This window comes from Chaetodon auriga, chromosome 19, assembly GCF_051107435.1.
Source record: "Chaetodon auriga isolate fChaAug3 chromosome 19, fChaAug3.hap1, whole genome shotgun sequence".
NCBI classification, from domain to species: Eukaryota; Metazoa; Chordata; class Actinopteri; order Chaetodontiformes; family Chaetodontidae; genus Chaetodon; species Chaetodon auriga.
In genome coordinates this window covers 2027179-2048612 of record NC_135092.1, presented here as the reverse complement: position 1 = coordinate 2048612, position 21434 = coordinate 2027179, and the positions used below count along the sequence as shown (strand labels likewise).

Here is a 21434-nt window from a genome sequence, read left to right as displayed (position 1 = left end):
CACGATATTAACTCTATTCTTGTGTAGCCCACACTTTCTACGTGTTAATGTCAGTGGTGTAGTGCAGGGTATACGCAGGTATACAGTGTATACCCACTTAAAAATCCCCTCTGATGCGCACTAGAATGGCAAAAGCATGACCCACCTTACTCTGCCTCTGATTGGTTACTAGTCATTGTTGCCTTTGTTGGTTGGTTGGGTAAGAATAACAGGGTAAACCAATCAGAGGCAGAGTAGGGCAGGTTATATGTTGCCAATGCCATCCTAGGAAAATGAATGTGGTTTGTGGTTTACCTGCTTGTCCTGTTGGATAATAAAGTCAATAATTACATTAATGACAGAAAGAAGGAATGAAGAAAATATGAAGCAACTCAAACAACAATCTGCTTTCAGAAAAAAACGACCTTGTGATGCTACGTCAGTGCTACTAGCCAGCAGCTCTGCTAACAATAGCTCAGTTCCCACTCCCTAGTTTTACATGTCAGTGTTAAAAACACAGGGTGTTTATCCTTTGCTGGACAGGTCACTGGGCAAAAAATGGGGTATGAATTAAGATCATACCCACTTCTTCAGGCACCATTACACCACAGGTCATACTCAAGCTATAAAATCAAAAAACTCAGGTCCTTAATAACCATTATAAGCCCCCTCAGTATTTGTGCTATAAGTATCAAATGGTCTGGGATAGGAAATCTAAAAAATATCTGGTTATTTTACTGTCTATAGACTTATCCACATTAGAAAAAGTAAATTATGGTCCTTTGAAAAGGGTAATTCTAGTAGATATTAATATGTGGAATTTGAAAAAATCACAAGGCACACACCAAAAAAATCACAAGGCACACCACCAAACAAAAATGTCACAAAAAGTATATTTTTTTGAATTAATGAAAATCTATTCTCATTTTACTCAATTTACTCACTGAAAGTGTGAAACCTGGGCCTGTTTAGTTGAACACAAAGCTGATATTCTTGCAGGAACTGAAGAAAGACACACAGGAAGATTTCACCTGATTGGTGCTCTAAGCCTTAGAGCACCAGTCTGGTGAAATTGGATAATCTTCCACGGCACACCTGATGATTTCTCACGGCACACTTATGTGCCACTGCACAGTGGTTGGGAAACACTGCTCTAAAGGAATGAAATAATAGTTGCCAACCGAAGAGTACGATTGAAATCCTTGAATGATTTGGCTGAGACCCAGACTTCATACCCAGAAAATATGACACAAGGTTTAGAAGCTGCACTGTATTGTACAGTCTAGAGGTACAGTACACTTTTAAGCTACCAGGACCTTAAGGACAACTTTCACTTTCACTTCACATTTACAAAACAAAGATTACATTGACAAGAAATTTCTAAAAGATGACAGTACAATGAGAAAGATCATGCTCTGAATGTTACCATCCATAACCTGGTTGTGCTTCAGGTTTCTGCCTCACCACTGCTAAGTGCCTCCTCATGGGGGAATTGCTGGGCTTCTGTAGGCTGTGGCTCAGGAGTTTTAGCAGTCATCATTATACGTTATTATCAGAAGGTCAGTGGTTTGATACCTGGCCTTGGCAGTCTTACGTGTCGAAGTACCGTACTGGGCAAGATACTAACTGTGTGTGAATGGTTAAGCTTGTAATGAGGAGATGGCCTTGCCATCGTATGAATGTGTGTGAAAGGGTGAATGCAGACTTGTGTTGTAAAAGTTTTTTGAGTGCTCATCAGACTAGAAATGCACTATATAAATACTGTCCATTTACCATTCCATTGACATTAACACCTACCTGACCTACTCCACATAGAAAGTGTCATGAGACAACTTCTGTTGTGATTTGACACTATATAAATGAAACTGAGTTGAACTGAATGAAAGCAAAATGGGAAACAAGGTATTTTCACAACAATACTAAAGATCCGCAGACAGCAATGGTTAGTGACAAGCTCTCCCTCCTGGAGAGAATTCAGCTGGAAAAATGTGACTCAATTCTTCTGTACTCCAGAGCACATGACTAACTATTCCAAGGTACTGTGGAAGCACAGTGGCAAACCACTTTCACATTTTCTGGAACTCTCCCTCAGTGGATCCATTTTGGAGAACTATCCAGGAAGCAGTTTTTAAGATGAAAATCTATTTTAATTTAAAAACCATGTACCTTTGTGAACTAGAAGAGCTGCACTGTGCAAAACAAGATAAATACTCATCGAGGGTGTTGTTAGTGGCAATATATACATAATGGAGAGAATTCTGTTTCAACTACGAACTCAAATTGATATCTTTGATAAAAATTGATCTTTTGGCTTCACTATGTCACGGAAACTCTTTTGGTTTTATTATTTCTCATGTCATTCTAACAATGTAAAAACGTAGTTTGTGCATTTGAGTCAGATGTCCACAAAAATACAGTGATTCAGTAAGCAACAGAGCACTTTATTTTTCAATACATGACAATTTCATTTCACTTGGGTGGGGACCATACTCTAATGTAATGATAATATAAAAGTAGGCCGAAAGCATGAGAACAAATTAACTGATCCATATCTCCAGATCTCTCTGCCTTCCCACGCCCACAGAGGGCTACTAATTAATAGTGAAGTGTGACCTCTGTGAAATGTCTCCTGCCTGATATTGCATATAGTGATCCACAGCAGTTCACATTTCCACTTGATGGAGACTTCACAAGACGGAAGGTCCTAATCCTGCATGCCCATGTCACTTAAGATGCACTAGATCTCTTTTTCCAACCCTGGTACAGTGATACAGTGATACAGTGGTACAGTGCACTTAATTGTCCTTCAGTCATCATGGTTCCATATGTAAAGGTCCATTTTAACACATGGAACATGATGTGTCATTTATGCCCTCCATTTTTGGAAGCCTGTTGGACCTAAAGAGCTAAATGTCTGATGAGCATACGTGTGATTTCAAAACTGGGGATATCAAACATTTTACCATACTCTTTAACTTGCCTCAACATCAGTGGCTCTGTTCTGATTAAACCAACATCCAGTAGTCTTTTTTTCAACAAATTCAAGGCATTCATAGTCCTCTATGAAAACCACAAAATTACTGATCATCAATTACTGATTGTCATATCGCCATTTTATGTGATTGTCTTGCTAATGTGTTACTGTCCCATCTAGCAGGCACAAAGTAACATTAGCATTCATCTTTTCTTCATGTTTCATTATCATCTGACTTAATGTAAGTCTATTGTTCACACTGTCTCTGTTTAGCTTAACAAATGTTTGATTCTGTTCATCAGACTTGTTTTTTTCTCTCTCTGCTGTCTGTCTACACATTAGTCAGGTAATGAACAGTACCTGATGCCTGTTGGGACTAATTACAACAGCAAGACTAACCATACAGAAAATGTGCAGCCCAACTAACACATCAGTTCTGTTTTGCCATTTACTCCTTTCCTCTTAGGAAATTGGACTCAAAATGGTTGGAAGGACCAAACACAGAGGAAAACAGTTTCATAATAGACATAGACATGAATCTGAGCAGCCACATGATCCTACGTGTGTGTGTGTGTGTGTGTGTGTGTGTGTGTGTGTGTGTGTGTGTGTGTGTGTGTCTGTGTGTGTGTGCATGTGTTGACGACCTCTAACAAACCCTGTTTGATCTAAAGAAATTATACCTGTTAGACAGGGGTCCAAACGGCATGCTAGTACTTTGGCTAAAATCTTTACATCTGAATTTAATAAACTTATCGGTCTCCAGCTGCTACATTCATCTAAGTTCTTGTCTTTCTTAGGAATGAGCAAGATTAAAGCCTGATTTAAAGTTGGTGATAGAGAGCCCTGCTTCAGTGAATCATTAAACATGTCTAATAACAAAGGAGCAAGTTGGTGGGAGAACTTTTTATAAAAGTCAACCGGAAATCCATCCGGCCCTGGAGCCTTGTTATTTTGTATTAATTTAAGACAAGAAATGAATTCTTCCAATTGTATAGGCTTTTCCAACTCCTCTTTGATACGAGGATCTATGGTAGGTATATCAATGTTATCCAGGAAATTATCCATTGTAATCTTACTTGCAGAGGGTTCAGATTGATACAGGTTAGAATAATAGGAAGTGAAGGTGGAGTTTATTTCAGCTGGGCTGGTAGTTAGGGAGTGAGAGGAGTCATATATTTGTGATATAAACTTTGAGGCAGACTGACGTTTAAGTTGGAGGGCGAGGAGACGGCTAGCTTTATCACCATATCTAAAGTATGTCCCTTTGGTCCGTCTTAAAAGGTACTCTGCTTTGTTTGTAGAGAGAAGGTCATAATCAGATTGTAATTTGACCCTTTTAGCATACAATTCTGGCCTGGGGGAGCATGAATATTCTCTATCTATGCTGAGGATTAAATCGATAAGCTCTTGCTGTTTTTGTTTATTTTTCTTAGCCATATGTGTGCTGTATGATATAATATCTCCCTAATTACTGCTTTTAATGTTTCCCATAATAGAGAGGGCGATGTGGACTCAGTCTTATTATTTTCAAGGAAAACAGTTTTTGTTTTTTTTTTAAATATAATCAGAGAACTCATCTATAGCTAATAGCCCTGTGTTAAACTTCCACTGTTTTGTAGTAATAGGTGAAAGTGTTAAGTCTAAAATGTGAGGAGCGTGATCAGAAATAACGACAGCAGAGTATTCAATGGATTTCACAGCAGGTAGAGGAGCCCTGTCTATAGAAAAAATAGTCGATGCGGGAATAAACTTGGTGTACTTTGGAGAAATAAGAAAATTCTTTTGCTGTGTGTGTGTGTGTGTGTGTGTGTGTGTGTGGACATATGTAATTAAGAGGAACTTATTATAACTTGGTCAGGGGGAAGTCTCCTCATCAGCTGCTATTTTTCAGCCCTTCCTGGTTGTTACAGATATGACTCCATCACTGTCTGTCTTACTTTCTCTCTCACCCTCTTTTTAATTTTTAAATTTTAAGCTTTTTTGAATTTTTTAATTTTTAAGTTCGATCTTTTTAATTTCAAATCTTAATTTTTGACCTCTGATAAAGCTAAAATATGGCACCTAAACTGAGATCTGCATTTATATTAAGTAATGACTTCACAGTATAACTGATATACTGATAAGATTCTGTGAGGCTGACTGATCGCTTCAGTTTTAATCCCCTTTTAAGTACTTTTTTAACTTTTTATTGCCATTTTAAAAGTTTATATCTCTGGATGTCTAGCTCATAATTGGTTAGGCATATCAATGAATCATATGTACGTCGCTTTGGATTAAAGCGTCTGCCAAATGACTCATTGTAATTGTAATAGCAGTTGCAGTGGATGTCAGGCAGGGCCATGGCAGGATATGTGGCTATAATTCACAATCCTGGTTCAACGACTATTCATGGGAACCTGCGAGACGACAAAGCACGGAAACTACAGGGAAGAAGCTAACATGCCTTGGTAGGACATGAATGTGTGGAAAGGAATAGAAGAACAGAGGAGCTCAGTGTACCATTGGAAGTCCCCTGACACTCTAATCCTATAACAGCATAACTAAGGGCTGGTCCAAGGCAAGCTCAGCCTGTAAATCTCAAGGGAGTCCAAACAGATCTGGTGACTGTACCCTCAGACCAGAGAAGTGAGCTTCAGACAAACACACAGAACAGCTAAGACTGAGATAATGACTGCACAAGCATTAATTGCACACCAGCCTTGACACTTGCACCCAATACAGACATAAGGGCAGGACACAGGGAAGCGGATCAATTAGTCTCAGAGAACAATAGTGACACCTGAGTGGTAGTGTATGAGGTGGCTGTAGTAGAAGAACAGTAGAAGAAGAGTTAGAGATATATAGCTAAGATGTAGGAATAGACACCTTAAATATGAATATAGTTAACCACAATTTAGATTTCCTGAATATAAATATAGATATTTGTGTAGATAAATCCAATAAATGGCCTTATTTGGAGAATGCCTCGACATACCATTAGCAAAAACGTAAAATATTCATTTTCTGAGGTATTGTTATCCATTTTGATTAAATTTGGGCTATGGTAAGGCATCATGCTGTGGTCCCCTTGTGTTTTCCAGCTGATAAGGCCAAGATATAGTCATCTGCAGGTGTCTATTTGCAAAAAAAAAAAAACCCAATATAATCTGGTGGGAAAAAAATACTACTTCAGTGTGTTCAGACTTCTATTACTCAATACCAGTAGCACTTGGGATAAAATGTCAGTGTGTAACCTTTCAAAAACCAAAACCATTCATGTACCACAAGTGGTTCAAGAACCGCTTTCAATTTACTCTGTGTATGCCTTGGACAGGCAGTTCAGAGTAATTTTACAGGAATGGGAGGGGGTTTTAAGAGAACATTTTCAAGGAGTTGTAAAGGTTCTCTCTACAGTCCAGCTGGTACTGTGACCCATGAGAAAACATCCAAATAAATGAAGAGAATTTTCAAACTGTCTTCATGTACTCCCACCACACTGAAATACTGAAAGTAGTTTTGTAACATCATTTCCAAGCATCAAAACATTCTGACTGCATGTTAGGCATGTCTGATCTGGCACTGTGACTCACGATTACCAGAAAGCAGCCTCTCAATTTCCTGCACTGAGGTCCACATCGATTTCACAATCATTATGAGTTCAAACAGGAAATGAGTTTTCCAAGAATACATCGCTGGCTGCTTTTGAAGGGAGTTGCTTCAGGGAGTAACTTGACACTATGACTTTTTCCTGTTTCATTCTAAGCCTTTTTAGCCTTCCAATTAAATTCATTCCCCGGGTAAGATTCGTAGCAACCAGTCGGACCTGCTCATGGAAGTTTTCATTCTTCTAAAAATACATTGGGAATATGCTCATCATTGAAGCTGATATTATTTTGACACTAAGTGAACTGACATTTATTTCCACAGGTTTCAGGTGTAATTAGTGGACGTTTTTTTTGGGATGTCTTTTCCATGATAAAAGTGCTAAAGAAGACTTGCCAACAACTTTCTCATATCGGAATAACAATTGACCACAAACAGTCACTGTACGGAGGAATATCATGATCACATGGTTATTACTGGTCTCACTGTTCTGCAAGAGCACACAAGATGGAAATGGCCAAGAAAATGGTGAGTATATCATCCTTTTACTTAGTGTCAGAATATCTGATACAATACTGTATTAACAGCATAAGAATGTTGACCTATTTCCAAGTGAATTTATATTGCAAATTATACTGATTTTGAAAGAAGACCATGGTCTCTATACTTCTTTACATTTTCTAGATTGTTTTTGGTAAAATGCAAAAAAAGAAGAAGAAAACTTTTAGCCATGACCCTTTCAGTGTATGATTATGCTTCTCTTTCTAATTTCTCATTTATAGCAGAGATCCCCAAGCATGTAACGAAACTGCATGTGTTCACACATACAGATCCGACTCTGCTCCAACTGGACAGCTGTTTTCTGATGTAGCCAGTGTATTACACATGAGAAAGTACAGCTGAGGCTATTACCCCATTCAGACCGACAAGATGACACAGGTCAAACCTGTAACAGGGGTCTATCTGAATGGGTGAGCGCGTAAACCAACCCTCCTCCAGACTGGGGTTGGAGGCTACTTGACTAGCTTGCAACCAGGAATGGAAAGTGATCCAGCGATATTAATCCTTCATTAACTTTATTTAACTGACTTGCTGACAAAAGAGAGAGGGATAAAGAGAGAAGAAGAGAGAGAGAGAATTACAAAGCAGAGTGCATGGGTGATCAAGAGAGAGGGGGAAGCTTATGGAAAAATAGAGAGATGAAATTTGCATGAGAATGAATCTATATAATTCAGTGTGATTTTCAGCTCTTTTGGTAAAGCGTACACTGCAGAATGGAGTCTTCGCTAACAGTGCGAAGCAGGATGATAGCCGTCTCATATGAATGGGTTCAACATGGGTTGAGTTGATCAGCAGAGACAGAGAGAGCTTATCTGGACGAGTGAGAGAGGGAGCATCAGGATGTGACATAAAAACTTACTTTGATCATGAAGCCTAATTTCATTCTACAGTTCTGTGGTTCATTAGTGAAGTGACAACAATGACAGCTAGGGCAGCTAGATCTGTGTTTAGGCTTCGCCCGACTCCTCTATGAAATGTTTGTGTCCTCACAGGTCTGCATTTTAAACTATGATGAACTGGTCATGGGTCACATCTCTAGCCTGCATCCAGGCACCATCTCTCCCTTTTCATCCTTTTCATCATTTTCACCGTCGCTGCTTTGACATACAGTATATTGGAGTTCAGATTTACTGTCTGCAAATCATTCTCAAATTGTTGTTCATAACTATTATATATAAGTTATCCTAGCCATTCAAATTAATGCAAAAAACATGAAAATTGTGTTCCATTCAGACTGACATCATCATGTAGACTGACCTTTTAGCACCACCAACTGTGAATGACTTTCAGCTACATCTTATGGCATCCATCAGCAGATGGAGTAGCCCTAATCCTAACCCTCAAAGTGAAGACTAGGTATTTGTAAATAAAAGTTTTTATTGTTGGCTCATACATAAACACTTAAATGGTCTTCATGTCTGCTTATAGTCTATTGTTGTGTGTCATAAGCTGTTTATATTACTGCTTATAAATTCTGTGATATAATGTACAGTAAATACTTCAACATGAGAACAATGGGACTGCTAATGATAATAGAATGTTTTAAAAAAAATATTTTTAGATATCTTTTTTAAGAATTATATTCAAATGTTGGAAAAAGTGATTTTTAAAATGTGTTATTGGCAATAAACTTGTGAACCTATGCCTAAGCCAACTATGTGATTCCACTTGAAACATGAAATAAGGCCATACAGTGTCCTAGTAGAGCCATCAGGAGTACTGTTGTACCACTGTCTGTACAGCTGATGATTTTCTCTTCATTCTGTGTCTCTTTGCTGGACAGGATGAAGAAGGTCTTTTAAAATGTATTCTGATTCCTTTTCCTCAGGTGTCTTGCATTATGGACCTCAGAATCTGACTCTTACCAGCTCTGGCAAGATGATCCTGTTAACATGGGAAGACGACCCTTTCTGCTCTGCATTAGATGATGTGTTGATGTATGAGCTGGTGGTCCTCACAGCGGACAAGCAAGTACATTATGTACGAGTTCATACGCCATCGTTTCTGACTTCAATAACAATAACCTAACCAACTTTTGGAAAAGCAAAACAAACATACCTCTAATTTGGTTATGAAAATCTTTTAGGAGGAAGTTGCTGTAATACCTGACCAGATAGGATCTACCCACTCATGGAACTGGATGTCCCATTTGCCATTGGAGTGTGCTTACCATTCAGTCAGGCTCAGGTGCCGATGCAAAAATGATACAAGCCCATGGAAACAAGTTCAGACTCTTCCTGGTGGATACTAAAATTGCTTAGCTTCATATTTGATTGCAAAAAATATTCAAACCATCATTCTAACACATTCAACAGTCATGACACTCCTTCTGATGTTTATTGTCTGTTCTCATTATGCTTTTGCAGGGATAGAAAACTCAAAAAGGCCACAGGTTTTTCCATGGGACAGAGTGCTTAAGGTTGGCAGTAGAGTCACCTTCTGCTGCATTCTGCCGGCGGGGCAAATTTTCAACAAAATGTATCTGATGGGTTATAATGATTCTAATATGAACACTACCAAGATCAGCAATCAGACATATACCTTGACTGTCCCCCTAAAACAAGCATCAAAAGACAGTTGCACTAATGTAATATGTGAAACAAACACATCCAACAATGGGGCTTGTGCTTACATTGGCTGTAAGTATGACTTAATATGGTGTGGAATTTTGTGATTTCGTAGTCTTAAATACTTGTCAATAAATGTTGAATGTTCCTTTTTTATGCTTGCCATGACTCAGACCCACCTGGTGACAGGGATCTTCAGTGTGAAACCCAAAATCTGGAGTCAGTTGAATGTCACTGGACAGTAGGAAGAAACACACACTTGTTGCTCAAGAATCCAACAGTTTATCAGCTACTTGGAAGGTATAATAAAACCATACCTGATGTATTTGGAATTTGGAAGCAAGAAGGGATGTCAGGTTTTGAATCTTTATCAGCAACTGAATACATAATTGTGAAATGTAATCACTACCTAATACTTGAAAGAGTACTCCATGGATTTAGCATTGCACTCCTAACACATTGTCAAACTCATGAGCAACAGTTTAGTCAGAGATTCAGGTGTGTTATGCTGGTAGTGGTTAATGTAGCCTGGAGCCTCTAGCCTGCAGCAGACATGAGGAGTGGGATACAGAGTAAGCCAGACCCTTTTCAGACTTCTCTGTGAAAATTTTCATTCATCCAGGTCATGGTACTTCTAAGTGCTTATGCTTTTTTAGCCTTGTCCAATTTCAGTCTTCAGCTCCAACTGACATTGACTCAAATGACATCACTTGTGGGCATTCATCAGACTTCACACAGCTCCCTCTGGAGACACAAAGGGCTTTATACAACTACTTTCACTTATGCAGTAGTACTCCCCAAGACCTAGAAATAGACTTTGAAGTGGAAAATTGCTGGAGCTCCCCTTTAATGCAGAAATTCAAATGCTACAAATTTTCAAGCATTGAAATATTTTATTTTGAAAACCATCTATCTGGATTTAAATATTTCGAATTCCCCTCTTTTAAATATCCAGGTATTTTCAAGCTGTGCAATTAAAAAAAAAAAAAACATTTACATTTTTTTTAATTTTTAATTTAAAATTTTTCTTAGGGTTCAGCAATTTAGATGTAAAATAAAACTTTCCAATATAGAAGTAAAGCGTACAATATATAAAGAGTCTACAGTCATGCCAGCAGCTCAGGATGTACTTGGTTCTTTGAGATAAATGCTAGCATCAGCATGCAAACATGCTCACGCTGAAAATGCTAACATGCTGATGTTTAGTAGTTATCATGTTTATCATGTTCATCTTAGTTTAGTGTGTTGGTCGTAAACCAAAGTACTGGAAAAATTATAATTTTGATGAAAAGTTAAGGGATCACCAAAGCTATTCCACTTCATACAGCAAGGAACTTGAATATCTTTACAATATTTCCTGGCAATCCATTCAAAATTTGTTAAGACATTTCAGTCTGGACCAAAGGTTAATTGACCAACCAACATCCTCATACTAAATCAACTGAATACCAGCAATATCACCTTTGTTGTCATGTGTTTAACATTTTGAAATGGTCGCCATGTGCTTGTTTTCAGCTCAAATCCGACCTTTGTCATACCAGACCTTTGTCAGCACATACTTAACGTTGTGAAATGGTCGCAGTTTCCTTAGGTTTATAGCCCAAAACTACTTGGCTTAGTTTAAACAACAAAAGTACTTGGTTAAGTTTAGAAAAAAAAAACAAAAACAAAACATGGTTTGGCTTAAAAACATTACTCTCATGAACATTACATAACTTAAGCATGAAAGTTTTAAAAAAAAATCAACACTTACCTGGTTTCACACAGGACATAAAGAGTAGTCTCCTGAGTGAAAAGACCTGTGTTTGTTTGTTTCATCCATCCACTCCACCTTCTTATATAGATTTGTCAAGCCTGAATGGCCTTGATCAGACCTTTGTCCTATCAGTTATATTTTTCAGTCACATGATCCAAGAAAGAGAAGTTCAAAGAGTGACTGGAAACCTTAAACACTTGGAATTACCTTCTGGAAATGTTAAAGAAGAAGAAGAAAGAAATTTAAATCACATGAATTCAGACAGATGGTTTTCAAAGTAAAATATGTCAATGGCATAAATTCGGTGGTATTTATATTTAGAACATAACCTGCCAAAGCATTATTCTAATTTATATTTCGACATTTAACATGTATTATGTATTCAGTGTTTATTCAGTTTAATGGTTCAGTTGCTTACAAATGTTAAATTCATAGTATTTCATTTATCCATGTTTGAGATAAAAAAAAAAAAAGCATCTACGTATTAACCTAAAAGATATATTTTCTTTCCATTTGCATTTCAGCTTATGTGAAAATGGGTCTATGGGGAGATGCAAGATGGAAGTGAAAGTAGATGTTGGGGAGAGAAATTGGACATTAACAGCACAAAATAATCTTGGGAAGGTGGAGCTCTCAGACTATGCAGACCTCACTAAAAGAGGTATGTCTTTGTTTAGAAAAAAAAATCACATTTTATGTGCTAAAATGTTCTTTTGGCTATTGATATCTCTTTTTAATAATTAAATGCAGGTGATTGTTTTTTGTCTTTTATTTCAGTGCACATGATTGCTCCGAAGGGAATGACAGTTTCATCTGTGAATGCCAGAAATGTCACCCTGGAGTGGGAGTGGACAGTTCAACAGTACAATAATCTCAATATAACGTGCCAAGTAAAAGTTAGTCATGGTGAAAGAAATACCATTGTGAGTTCACAAAGGAAGGAAGATGAGATATTGCCAGGTTTTTAAATTCAAATCATTTTCTGATCTACACTTACATCATTTTTACCCATATTGTGTTCCCAGAGGGAAAGCTTTGGAGTTGGCCTTGATTTTTCAGTTTTGAATGATTTGATACCGCATTGGACATATAATGTGACAGTACGATGTGGAACAACGCAACATTTCTGGAAATGGAGTGACTGGAGCACAAGCATCAACTTTCTGACAAAGAGTGATGGCAAGTATTGATAAAACCAAACAGACTTTTAAATGATATCTGCACTTTAATAGATACTGTTTACATTTTCTGAACACTGATTTGTCTCACAGTTCCAGATGCTCTTGATGTGTGGATGCAGCTGAAGGGTACCCAAACTATAATCATTTGGAAAGTAAGTCAGATGAGTGGGAACCACTTTATATTAAGCTTCTCTTTACAAAGCCCTTATAAATTGCAAGTAATGCCTTTATTTATGCATAGTAAATCATTCATGAATGCATAATAGATCAGTTATAAGTTGTTCTCATTAATGGCTTAAAACTAATCTGTAAATGATAAGAAAATTATTTCTTTACCATTGATGAAGATATAAGTGATGACTTATAAACTCTTTATACAGGGTGCATGATTATGAAATAGTGTTGATAAGGGCATGATCTACATACATGTGCTTTGCCAGGTAAGCTTATGTCCTGATGTTACCTTTCTGCAGATACCACTGGCCAACCAAAGTCATGGTGATATCAAAATCTATGAAGTAACATGGGCAAAGACCACAGAGAGAGAACGACAAGAAAGAGTCAAACTTAAGAACGAGCACAGACTGAGCTCAGCTCAGCTCAGTCTGGACACGACTCTAGACTATCTTGTCACAGTTACAGCTTGGAATATAAACGGCAGCTCATCCCCATCAACCATCACCATCCCCGGCCTCAATCCAGGTATTAAGCTAACAGAGCTGCACATAGAGTTAGGGAAGAATATAGGCCGTAATCCTGAAAAGGGGCTACAAAACAAGATGTCAGTTAATACCCTTATAAATAATTTATTTTGAAGACGTGAAGATTTAATAGCCTATTCATAGAAAAAGAAAAATGATTTTCATGTGCATCTTTGTTTAAGAAACACTGAAGTCCATGTGCATGTCCAATAAAGTGTAGAACTCTTCTATTTCGTGTAGCCTTTGCCCTCTTAGAGATGTTGCTTTAGGGTGTATCCTTGCACATGTGCACAGATTTTCTGTTCTGTCACTGTGCACTGTACAGTGGCCTGTTGCAGATCCTTATGTATGGTAGGCTAACTGCAGTCAAGGAAGCAGTCACTAGCAACTATGTGGTCAAACCAGCAACCCCTAAATTTGAAGTCATATTCTCACCTTTATGGCAAATGCATTGAAGCAGTCCAGAATGGGCTGACAGGGAGAGATAGGGACTTGATTCTGTCAGATTTCTCACTTTGCAAAGGCAAGAGTGTTGCAGTATTAAAGTTTTACCTGAAGAGAGGCTATAAAGTCTTAATTATACCCTAATCATAGTCTCGTCCTCCATCCCTTTGGAGGAGGAGACTAATCAGAGGTGACTTCCCAGTCACTTCGGAAAAGAACCCAGACGGTGGGCATGAGTAAGACAGCCCGACTCCCTCCATCTCAGGATCTTCTCCTGGTTCTCCTATCTCCCCTGGTGTCTGATTATGATTACAAGGCTCCCGTGCAACAGGGTGAGGAACCCCTCCATGTCAGTCTGCCAGCCATATTCCGGCCACCAAAGGACTTCTCCAGGACTTTGGAGAGAGATATCAGTTTTCACACATCCTTCAGTGAAGCACTTTTTATGGAGTCAGCGGACAGAAAACTGTTGCATGCTCTCTAGAATTTGCCCCTGGTACTGCCTGTTCTGAGGGATCTCCTTGCTGAAGTGACGGCCCAAATCTATTTCAAGATGTCATTCATTAAAAAAAAGTGGGCTATGCTTATGTTCATTGAATCTAGAGTTCCAATATGCAACAGTTCATCATGTCTAAAGATCAAAAACAGTCAAAACAAGCACTTACATGCAAACAAGCTGTTTTTGAAATGTGGTTCTTTCGAGATTACAATAGTATTTAGTGTATATCTTTTGATGTGTAACTGCTTATTTGACTTTAATTGTGGCAAAGCATATGGTGAATTGCAGTTAACAAATATAGTAAAGTAACAGTCATAATTGATGAAAGTGAAACATCCAGTGAAAGAGTACTTACTTCACAGTAAGATCTGAAAACCAACATTCCAACATTTTTTCATTATTCATCACTGAGGATGTGATTAGCAAAACTTTGGTCTTTTTATGCTTGATACAAGGAGGTTTGTATCAAAGACATTTAGGGAATTGTAGGATGCTTTTAAGATATTGTGATCTTCTCTGTGACAAATAATGTCCACGTGACCTGCAGCTATATGTTCCTGTAAACTCTGTAAACTTTCACAGAATCTTCAGACAGTGTAGAAAGAGTGGACACTTCCTGGATCATTGGCAGCAATGGTTGCTTCAACCTGTCCTGGTCCTCCAGTCCTACAGCAAGCTGTGGCTACATAGTAGATTGGTGTCCTACCATAAAGGAGTGCAAGATGGAGTGGCTGAAAATGCATCCAAATGAAACCAATGCCAGAATATGTTCAAGTAAGTCTTATTCTTTGCCAACAAAACAGTTGCACCTATGTCACATTGCATTTTCTTATGCAACAAAACGTCTCTTTTGCTTTTTCTCCAACACAGAAAGTTTAAATGATGGAGTGAGGTACTCATTATCGCTATATGCCTGCACCCAAGGAGCTCCAGTGCTACTAGAAAGAAGAGAAGGTTATGTCAGTGAGAAAAGTAGGTTTGGATTGTCAGTGTGGCGCACTGTTTGCTTAATAAATTTGTCAGTCCAGAAAATAATGTGATCAACAGTATTTCACCTATGTTGCCAGGAATAGAAGATGGCCTGTTTAAATCATTGGAATGGAAACAGCGGGATTCAGATGTTGAGGTATCCTGGGACCCTATAGATCTAAGACAACAGTCGGCTTTCATCCAAGGCTATGTTCTGTATTGTTTGGACAACAACAACAAAATAATCATCAGTTTCCACTCAGGTATTGTGACACCCAGTTATTATCTGATGATAGGCAACAAATGATGCTATGAAGCATATATATACTCTCTCTCTCTCTCACCTACCAAACCTGCTAGTATGGATAAATAAAATCAGGACTTTAATAAAGCAATTTAGTACCAGTTGGAAAAGTTTCACTGACTTCTAGAGATTTAACACGGTCACCTTGCTGCAGTGACATAGAAGTGTATGATAGCATGTGTCAGTACACCGTGGCATTACAGTAGGATGTGGTTCCAGGTGAAACAGAGCTCCCAACCACACCGATCAGTAATACTGGATATAGTCAAAGGTGCAACAGACATAAAAATTTCAACCATTGATGGCAGTTAAGTTACTTTTTAATATTGAATGTACAGCCTCATAAATACTAATGTGAACTGAAATCTATGAAACGTGTATCCACGAAATGCATACAAAGCATGTGATTCAGGATATGCAGAGCTGGACATGAATCCTGTTGCATGTTATTCATTATAGTTATTTACTTTCAGTGGTTGAAGAAGTATTCAGATCCTTTACTTAAGTAAAAGTATATATACCATGGCCATTGGCAAAGGAGGAAATGTAAGAGCATTTTAATGCTGTAGTTTTCTCAATGTGGAGACAGTTTTAGACACTTTAGATACTACTGGGCAATGATGTGTTTATTAATGTATTTGTCAACAACTATAAATCCTCTTGTTAACTTAAGTGCAGGCTGCTGTATAAACAGATAATAAATGACAAATGTGTCATCATAGAGGTTATAATTGTTAACAAATACTGTACATTAGTAAGCACTTAAATTTCGTTGAAACTGCATAAAACTACATTACAGTGCATTATGAATCATTTATTATATGGCTGTATGCTACTTACATAGTAAACTAAGTATTAGTACTTATTGCACTCTTTCTTAGTGTTAAATTGTGACGTTGAAGGTTCGTCAGGATGTTAGTGACACTAATCTCCTTCTCTTGGTTTAGACAATCCTGAGGCCACCAACCTGACCGCAAGAAATCTCAATATCAGTTCCTACACATTCACAATGAAGGCACAGACTGCAGTTGGAGAATGTGGCACTACATCCACTACTGTCACTTTGAATTCACTGAGTATGTTGATTCTTTTTCATTTCAAACCACTATTTTTGCATGTGGGCAAATCAATTTTCTTCATTAAATCGAATCATGTATTTGTTATTTGGTTTGATTTCCTTCTGTTTTTCAATTGGACTGTGTGTCTTAACTCAACAGCTGATAACTTGGTCAAGCCTGTCATCATATGCCTGGTCACTGTTTTTAGTCTCCTTTCCCTCATCACTATCCTTTGCTACAGACACTGGACATGGTAAGCAAGTAACCAATTTTGATGTTGCCTCTGATTGTACTCAGATGGTGCCATTTGAATGAGTGCCTGTTGTTGCCAGACCTTCATTTGTGATTTGTTTTCATGTATTCTTACATCCAACAGTATCAAACAGAAAGTCTATCCTTCAATCCCAAAGCCAGTGTTGACGGATGAATGGTTAACATCACCGGTAGGTTCTCATGACTGTGTCTTAAAGGAGCACTCCACTAATTTTGCTTGTCAATTGTAAAATATCTTGTATTGCTCTGGAGGGACCTTTGTAGTGTGATGAAGCAGCCCCGATGATGTCACAAGAATGTCATCAGCACTGTCATGGATAAGTCTTGAAAGTAGTTGTAGTTTGTTAGATGTGGGCATTGGTATCTGTCCAAGTCACAGATGCCATTCAGTGGCATTATGGGAAGTGTGGTCTCCGTGGTTTTGGAGCCTGACTGATTATCAACACTTAAATATATACAGCCAATATATCTCTGCTTCTGATGCTTTGATTTCGAACATTCTTTTTTAGCCATGCTAGCTGTGTGACTCTGCCATGGATGGCAGTGTGCATCTGTTGGTCCATCACTTTGGCCCAGAAATATCCCACCAAGTTTTAGATGGATTGCAATGAGATTTTGTATAGATGTTCATGTTCCACACAGCATAAATTGGGATAACTTTGGTGATCCCTTCATTTTTCCTCTATTGCCATCTTAAAAATTGTATTTTGTCCAATGCTAACGTTTATTGGGTTTTGTGCTTATTAGCAAATGCTAACACACTCAACTAAGATGGTAAACATGACATTACCTACAAAACATCAGCATGTTGACATTAGCATTTGGCTCTAAGCACAACTGCCTCAGCAGTTTAAGATAACATGGCTGTAGGCATTTGGTCTTATCTTACTGTGTCTGAGTCCCCAACTTTATGGAAGTGTAACACTTAATTGGTGAAATATCCCTTTCATATTTGGTAAAAATAATGCTTAGTTTTCCCACTATATGCACACCCAACTACCACACATCTTTTTATGAATGTTTTTGTGTTTTCTGTTTTCAAGGATGGAAAAAGCTGTCGTCCTCTTTGCATGGATCAGAGTGAAGCAGATATCGTGGATGTTTCAGAGCTGCATTGCAACTCAGTAGCACTTGAGAATGGCTATGTCAGTCAGGAAAACATGTTTTTTGTTTTTTCACAAACTGTGAAAGGTTACTACAACCAGCCCTTGAAGAAGTACATCCCATCACCACTCACTTATCCCATCACAGCCAACGGATCTCAGTTGGGGTTACCATCTTCTCTATTCAAAAGCAGAAGTGTATTTCCTAACCCATCATACGACCTGATAATACAGTCTAGGGATCATCAGTCCAACTCTGGTCCAGAGCTTCATGAGGGCACACATATACACAGAAGCTCCAGCGGATACCAACCTCAGACTACCGCAGAAACCTTTACTGTAAACCAGACAACAGAGGATCCAGAAAGTCCTATGTCGGGGGTCTCCACTTATATTTTATTACCACAGTCAGCTTCAAAGTAGCTGATGCATGCACAGCCAGTATAGTAAACTGCACTGTTGACCACTCGAAGTGCTTTACGACACATACCACATTCACCCATTCTCACACACACACACACACACACACACACACACACACACACACAGCAGTGGGAGCAATTTGGGTTTCAGTATCTTGCCCAAGGACACTTTGACATGCACCCTGGAGGAGACCATTTAATTGGTGGATGACCCACTCTACCTCCTGATCCACATGATGGTGTGTGCGATGGTGAAAATGAAAATTCTGCCAAAAAACAGATATTGAAAATTAATTTGGTGAACAGAATTTTTATTATTATTTGTACATATTTACACATTACAATGTTATTTCAAACATATTTTAGCCATGCTAAAGGCATAGCTTTAGGGATGACCATGTCTGTCTGTCCACTACTTTGGTGTACTCTGAAATAACTCACAGCTAGTGGATGGTTTGCAATGAAATTTAGAAACACTACCCATTCAAAGCCCATTAGGGATAAATTCTCATGATGCTGGAGACTTTGATGATCCTTTAACTTTTCATGTACCACCACCAAGAGGCAGATATTTTGTTTTTTTAATGAAAAATCTATTGTAAAGATTGTGATTGTGAAATTTAATACAGACATTCATGATCCCAGAGGATGAATTAGAATAACTCTGATTCCCAAACTTTTTTTCATTTTTTTCTATTTTGTGTGTTAGAATGCTTTCATTGTCATTATGAGCATGTTAGCATGCTGACATGACCATTAATCTTCACGCACTGCTGTTGCTAGCTGCTGCAAGCATGGCTTTAGGTTCTTTAAGATATTTCACCTCTCATCAAAAAGGCACCTTCAGTTCTCCCAGGCATTTAACCTTAGCAAAGTCATTTAAGGGGCCAATATACTTGAGCAGAAGAGAATGTCAGATTGTAGAATAGCTTCAATAACCTTGTTGTTTCATGATTGACTGATGAAGCAAAATACAATCTTCACTGTAATGTTTTTCCTGAGGTTTTTTGCCAATGCAGTGTGATTATATATGTGTAAATAAATTACAAGAAGGCCTTTAACATTTTAACTCCTGTATGGGTAAAACCTTCCTGTCCTAATTTTGGTATCTATGTCTCTTCTACTTCTAAGTTTCAAATACAATAAATCCTTCTATAAAGCAAAACCGTAAATCCATGCAACTGTCATAATGAATTCTTTGTGAATCACAGTGGTCAGATGAGACATGTGTAACTTGCATTCAGAGTATTTTGGTACCCTGAAATGACATAAAATGGATTGGAAAATGGAAAAGCTGAAGCTAAAACATTGCTCAAATGGTTAATCCTATTCACAGGAATGTATATTGTATACCCTGTACATACAGTATATATCAGCTGACTACATAAAATATGAAATAATACAAACAATTAGGAGAGGGGGAGGGGTGTTCATTGAGACACCTTCTACTTATGAACCAAGTATTTCTATAATGAAAAATGAAGCCAATGTGAAGTCCCAAAAACTGCAGCTCCTCAAATGGCTACTTGAGGCTGGCTCTAAAAGCAAGTCAATCCCCATAGAATCCTATATTAAAATACCCATCTTTTTAGCTGAAATAAACAGGTTTACTGCCCTGTACAAAAAAGGAGTTTTGGTCCTGAAAGCTAATTTCACCTTCTATGACAACTATGCAGGGACTGAAATTTTCAATCATCCAATTAAATTAGATTCAGGTTTAAAGTTATGGATCATTACGGGCATGGCCAGTTTACTGAGTAACAGCTGGCTGCTAGGTTTCAGCAACCAGGCTTCATTTGGCCCGTCTAAACTGCACCATCTGCAGAGATGGTGATGGTCACTGTCACTGAGTGTGATGGTGGCTCTTCAGAAACCTATGGGTGACATCATGCAGATTATGTCCACGTTTTATAATGTATGGCTGCAAATGGTGATGCAGCCGACCAACTGTTGCTGTAATTCACATTCTTGAACTACATGGAGGCTAAATCTGTGTCATACTCTTCAAATTTCTTAATGATACTAAGGGGTGTTGACTTGGAAATAATTTTGCATCTATGCCCCTGACTTATGCTTTTCAGATACAGATGCATTCATACAACAGATACAGGTGTATTTACACTATAGATACAGGTGTATATTATACTACAGATGGTACTACAGAGGTACTGCACTACAGATAATGGCACATTTAAACTACAGATACATTTGTATTTATACTACAGATACAGAGATATTGTATTACAGATACAGGTGTATCTATACTTCAGTCAACTAAGACCCCTGGGTGAAACACAGGTGATCTTAATTTAATCAATAATGTGACTTCTATAACCAGCTGACTGCAACATGATGATGTGATTAGTTAGATGTGTCCTATTATGGGGGTGAATACTTACAAATATGAATATGCAGTTTGTATTCTGGATTTGTAATTAATTTTGATCACTTTACAAATATCTGTGAACTGTGACATTAAAGGGCCATTTTTCAATGCTGTAAAGCAATTAAGCAGGGAAACTTTCAATGGAGATGAATACATTTATAGGGAAAGTGTTTTATATTATATGGCTCATTTGGAAACATTTTGCTCCATTCGTCTTTTTTCTAAATAAGACATACTTATGTTAATACCATTTATTCCATCATCCCACAGTAATCATACCTTGCTTGATACAGTTGTCTTTGAATCAATAATTCACTCAAGTAAAATCTCCACATCATTAAATCCTGCCAGTTTCCTCAGACTCTTCATGGGATCATCAGCTGATTTTCCAGTTTGTTGAAATATCTGCTGAGCTTCTCCAATAAACATCTGATAGCCTTTGTCACGGAAACAGAAAATAGGTATATATTAAGTATTTTTTTATTTAACTATCATAATGGATATGCAACGATTTCTGTATTGAACACTAGAGGGTGCTAGCACTACATTACTGATTACATGATTCAGTGTGGCCTGTGACTGAGCTGTTACAGTGTGGTTCAGGGGCAGAAAGTAAATAAGTACTGTTCTTAAAGGCCCAGTGTGTGGTATTTAGTGGCATCTAGTGTTAAGGTT

At 37.9% G+C, this 21434-nt stretch overlaps 1 protein-coding gene across 3 annotated transcripts; it reads left to right on the top strand.

The window, feature by feature from the left end:
• Positions 1 to 6664: 6664 nt before the first annotated feature.
• On the top strand, positions 6665 to 19459 carry LOC143337653 (leukemia inhibitory factor receptor-like). Of its 3 annotated transcripts, XM_076757317.1 has the most exons (18): positions 6665 to 6729; positions 6860 to 7063; positions 8925 to 9076; positions 9183 to 9336; positions 9463 to 9735; positions 9837 to 9963; positions 11944 to 12080; positions 12197 to 12342; positions 12445 to 12598; positions 12691 to 12752; positions 13074 to 13302; positions 14827 to 15018; positions 15115 to 15216; positions 15312 to 15476; positions 16465 to 16593; positions 16735 to 16828; positions 16952 to 17018; positions 17892 to 19459. In XM_076757317.1, exons 2-18 carry the CDS (start codon positions 6994 to 6996, stop codon positions 18372 to 18374), a joined length of 2736 nt encoding a protein of 911 aa, XP_076613432.1. In that variant the 5' UTR covers positions 6665 to 6729; positions 6860 to 6993; the 3' UTR covers positions 18375 to 19459. The 3 variants fall into 3 exon arrangements, with proteins under 3 accessions (XP_076613432.1, XP_076613434.1, XP_076613433.1); XM_076757319.1 differs by lacking the exons at positions 9463 to 9735; positions 9837 to 9963 and having other exon boundaries at positions 6679 to 7063; positions 9183 to 9283; XM_076757318.1 differs by lacking the exons at positions 6665 to 6729; positions 6860 to 7063; positions 8925 to 9076 and having other exon boundaries at positions 9261 to 9320.
• Positions 19460 to 21434: the final 1975 nt, after the last annotated feature.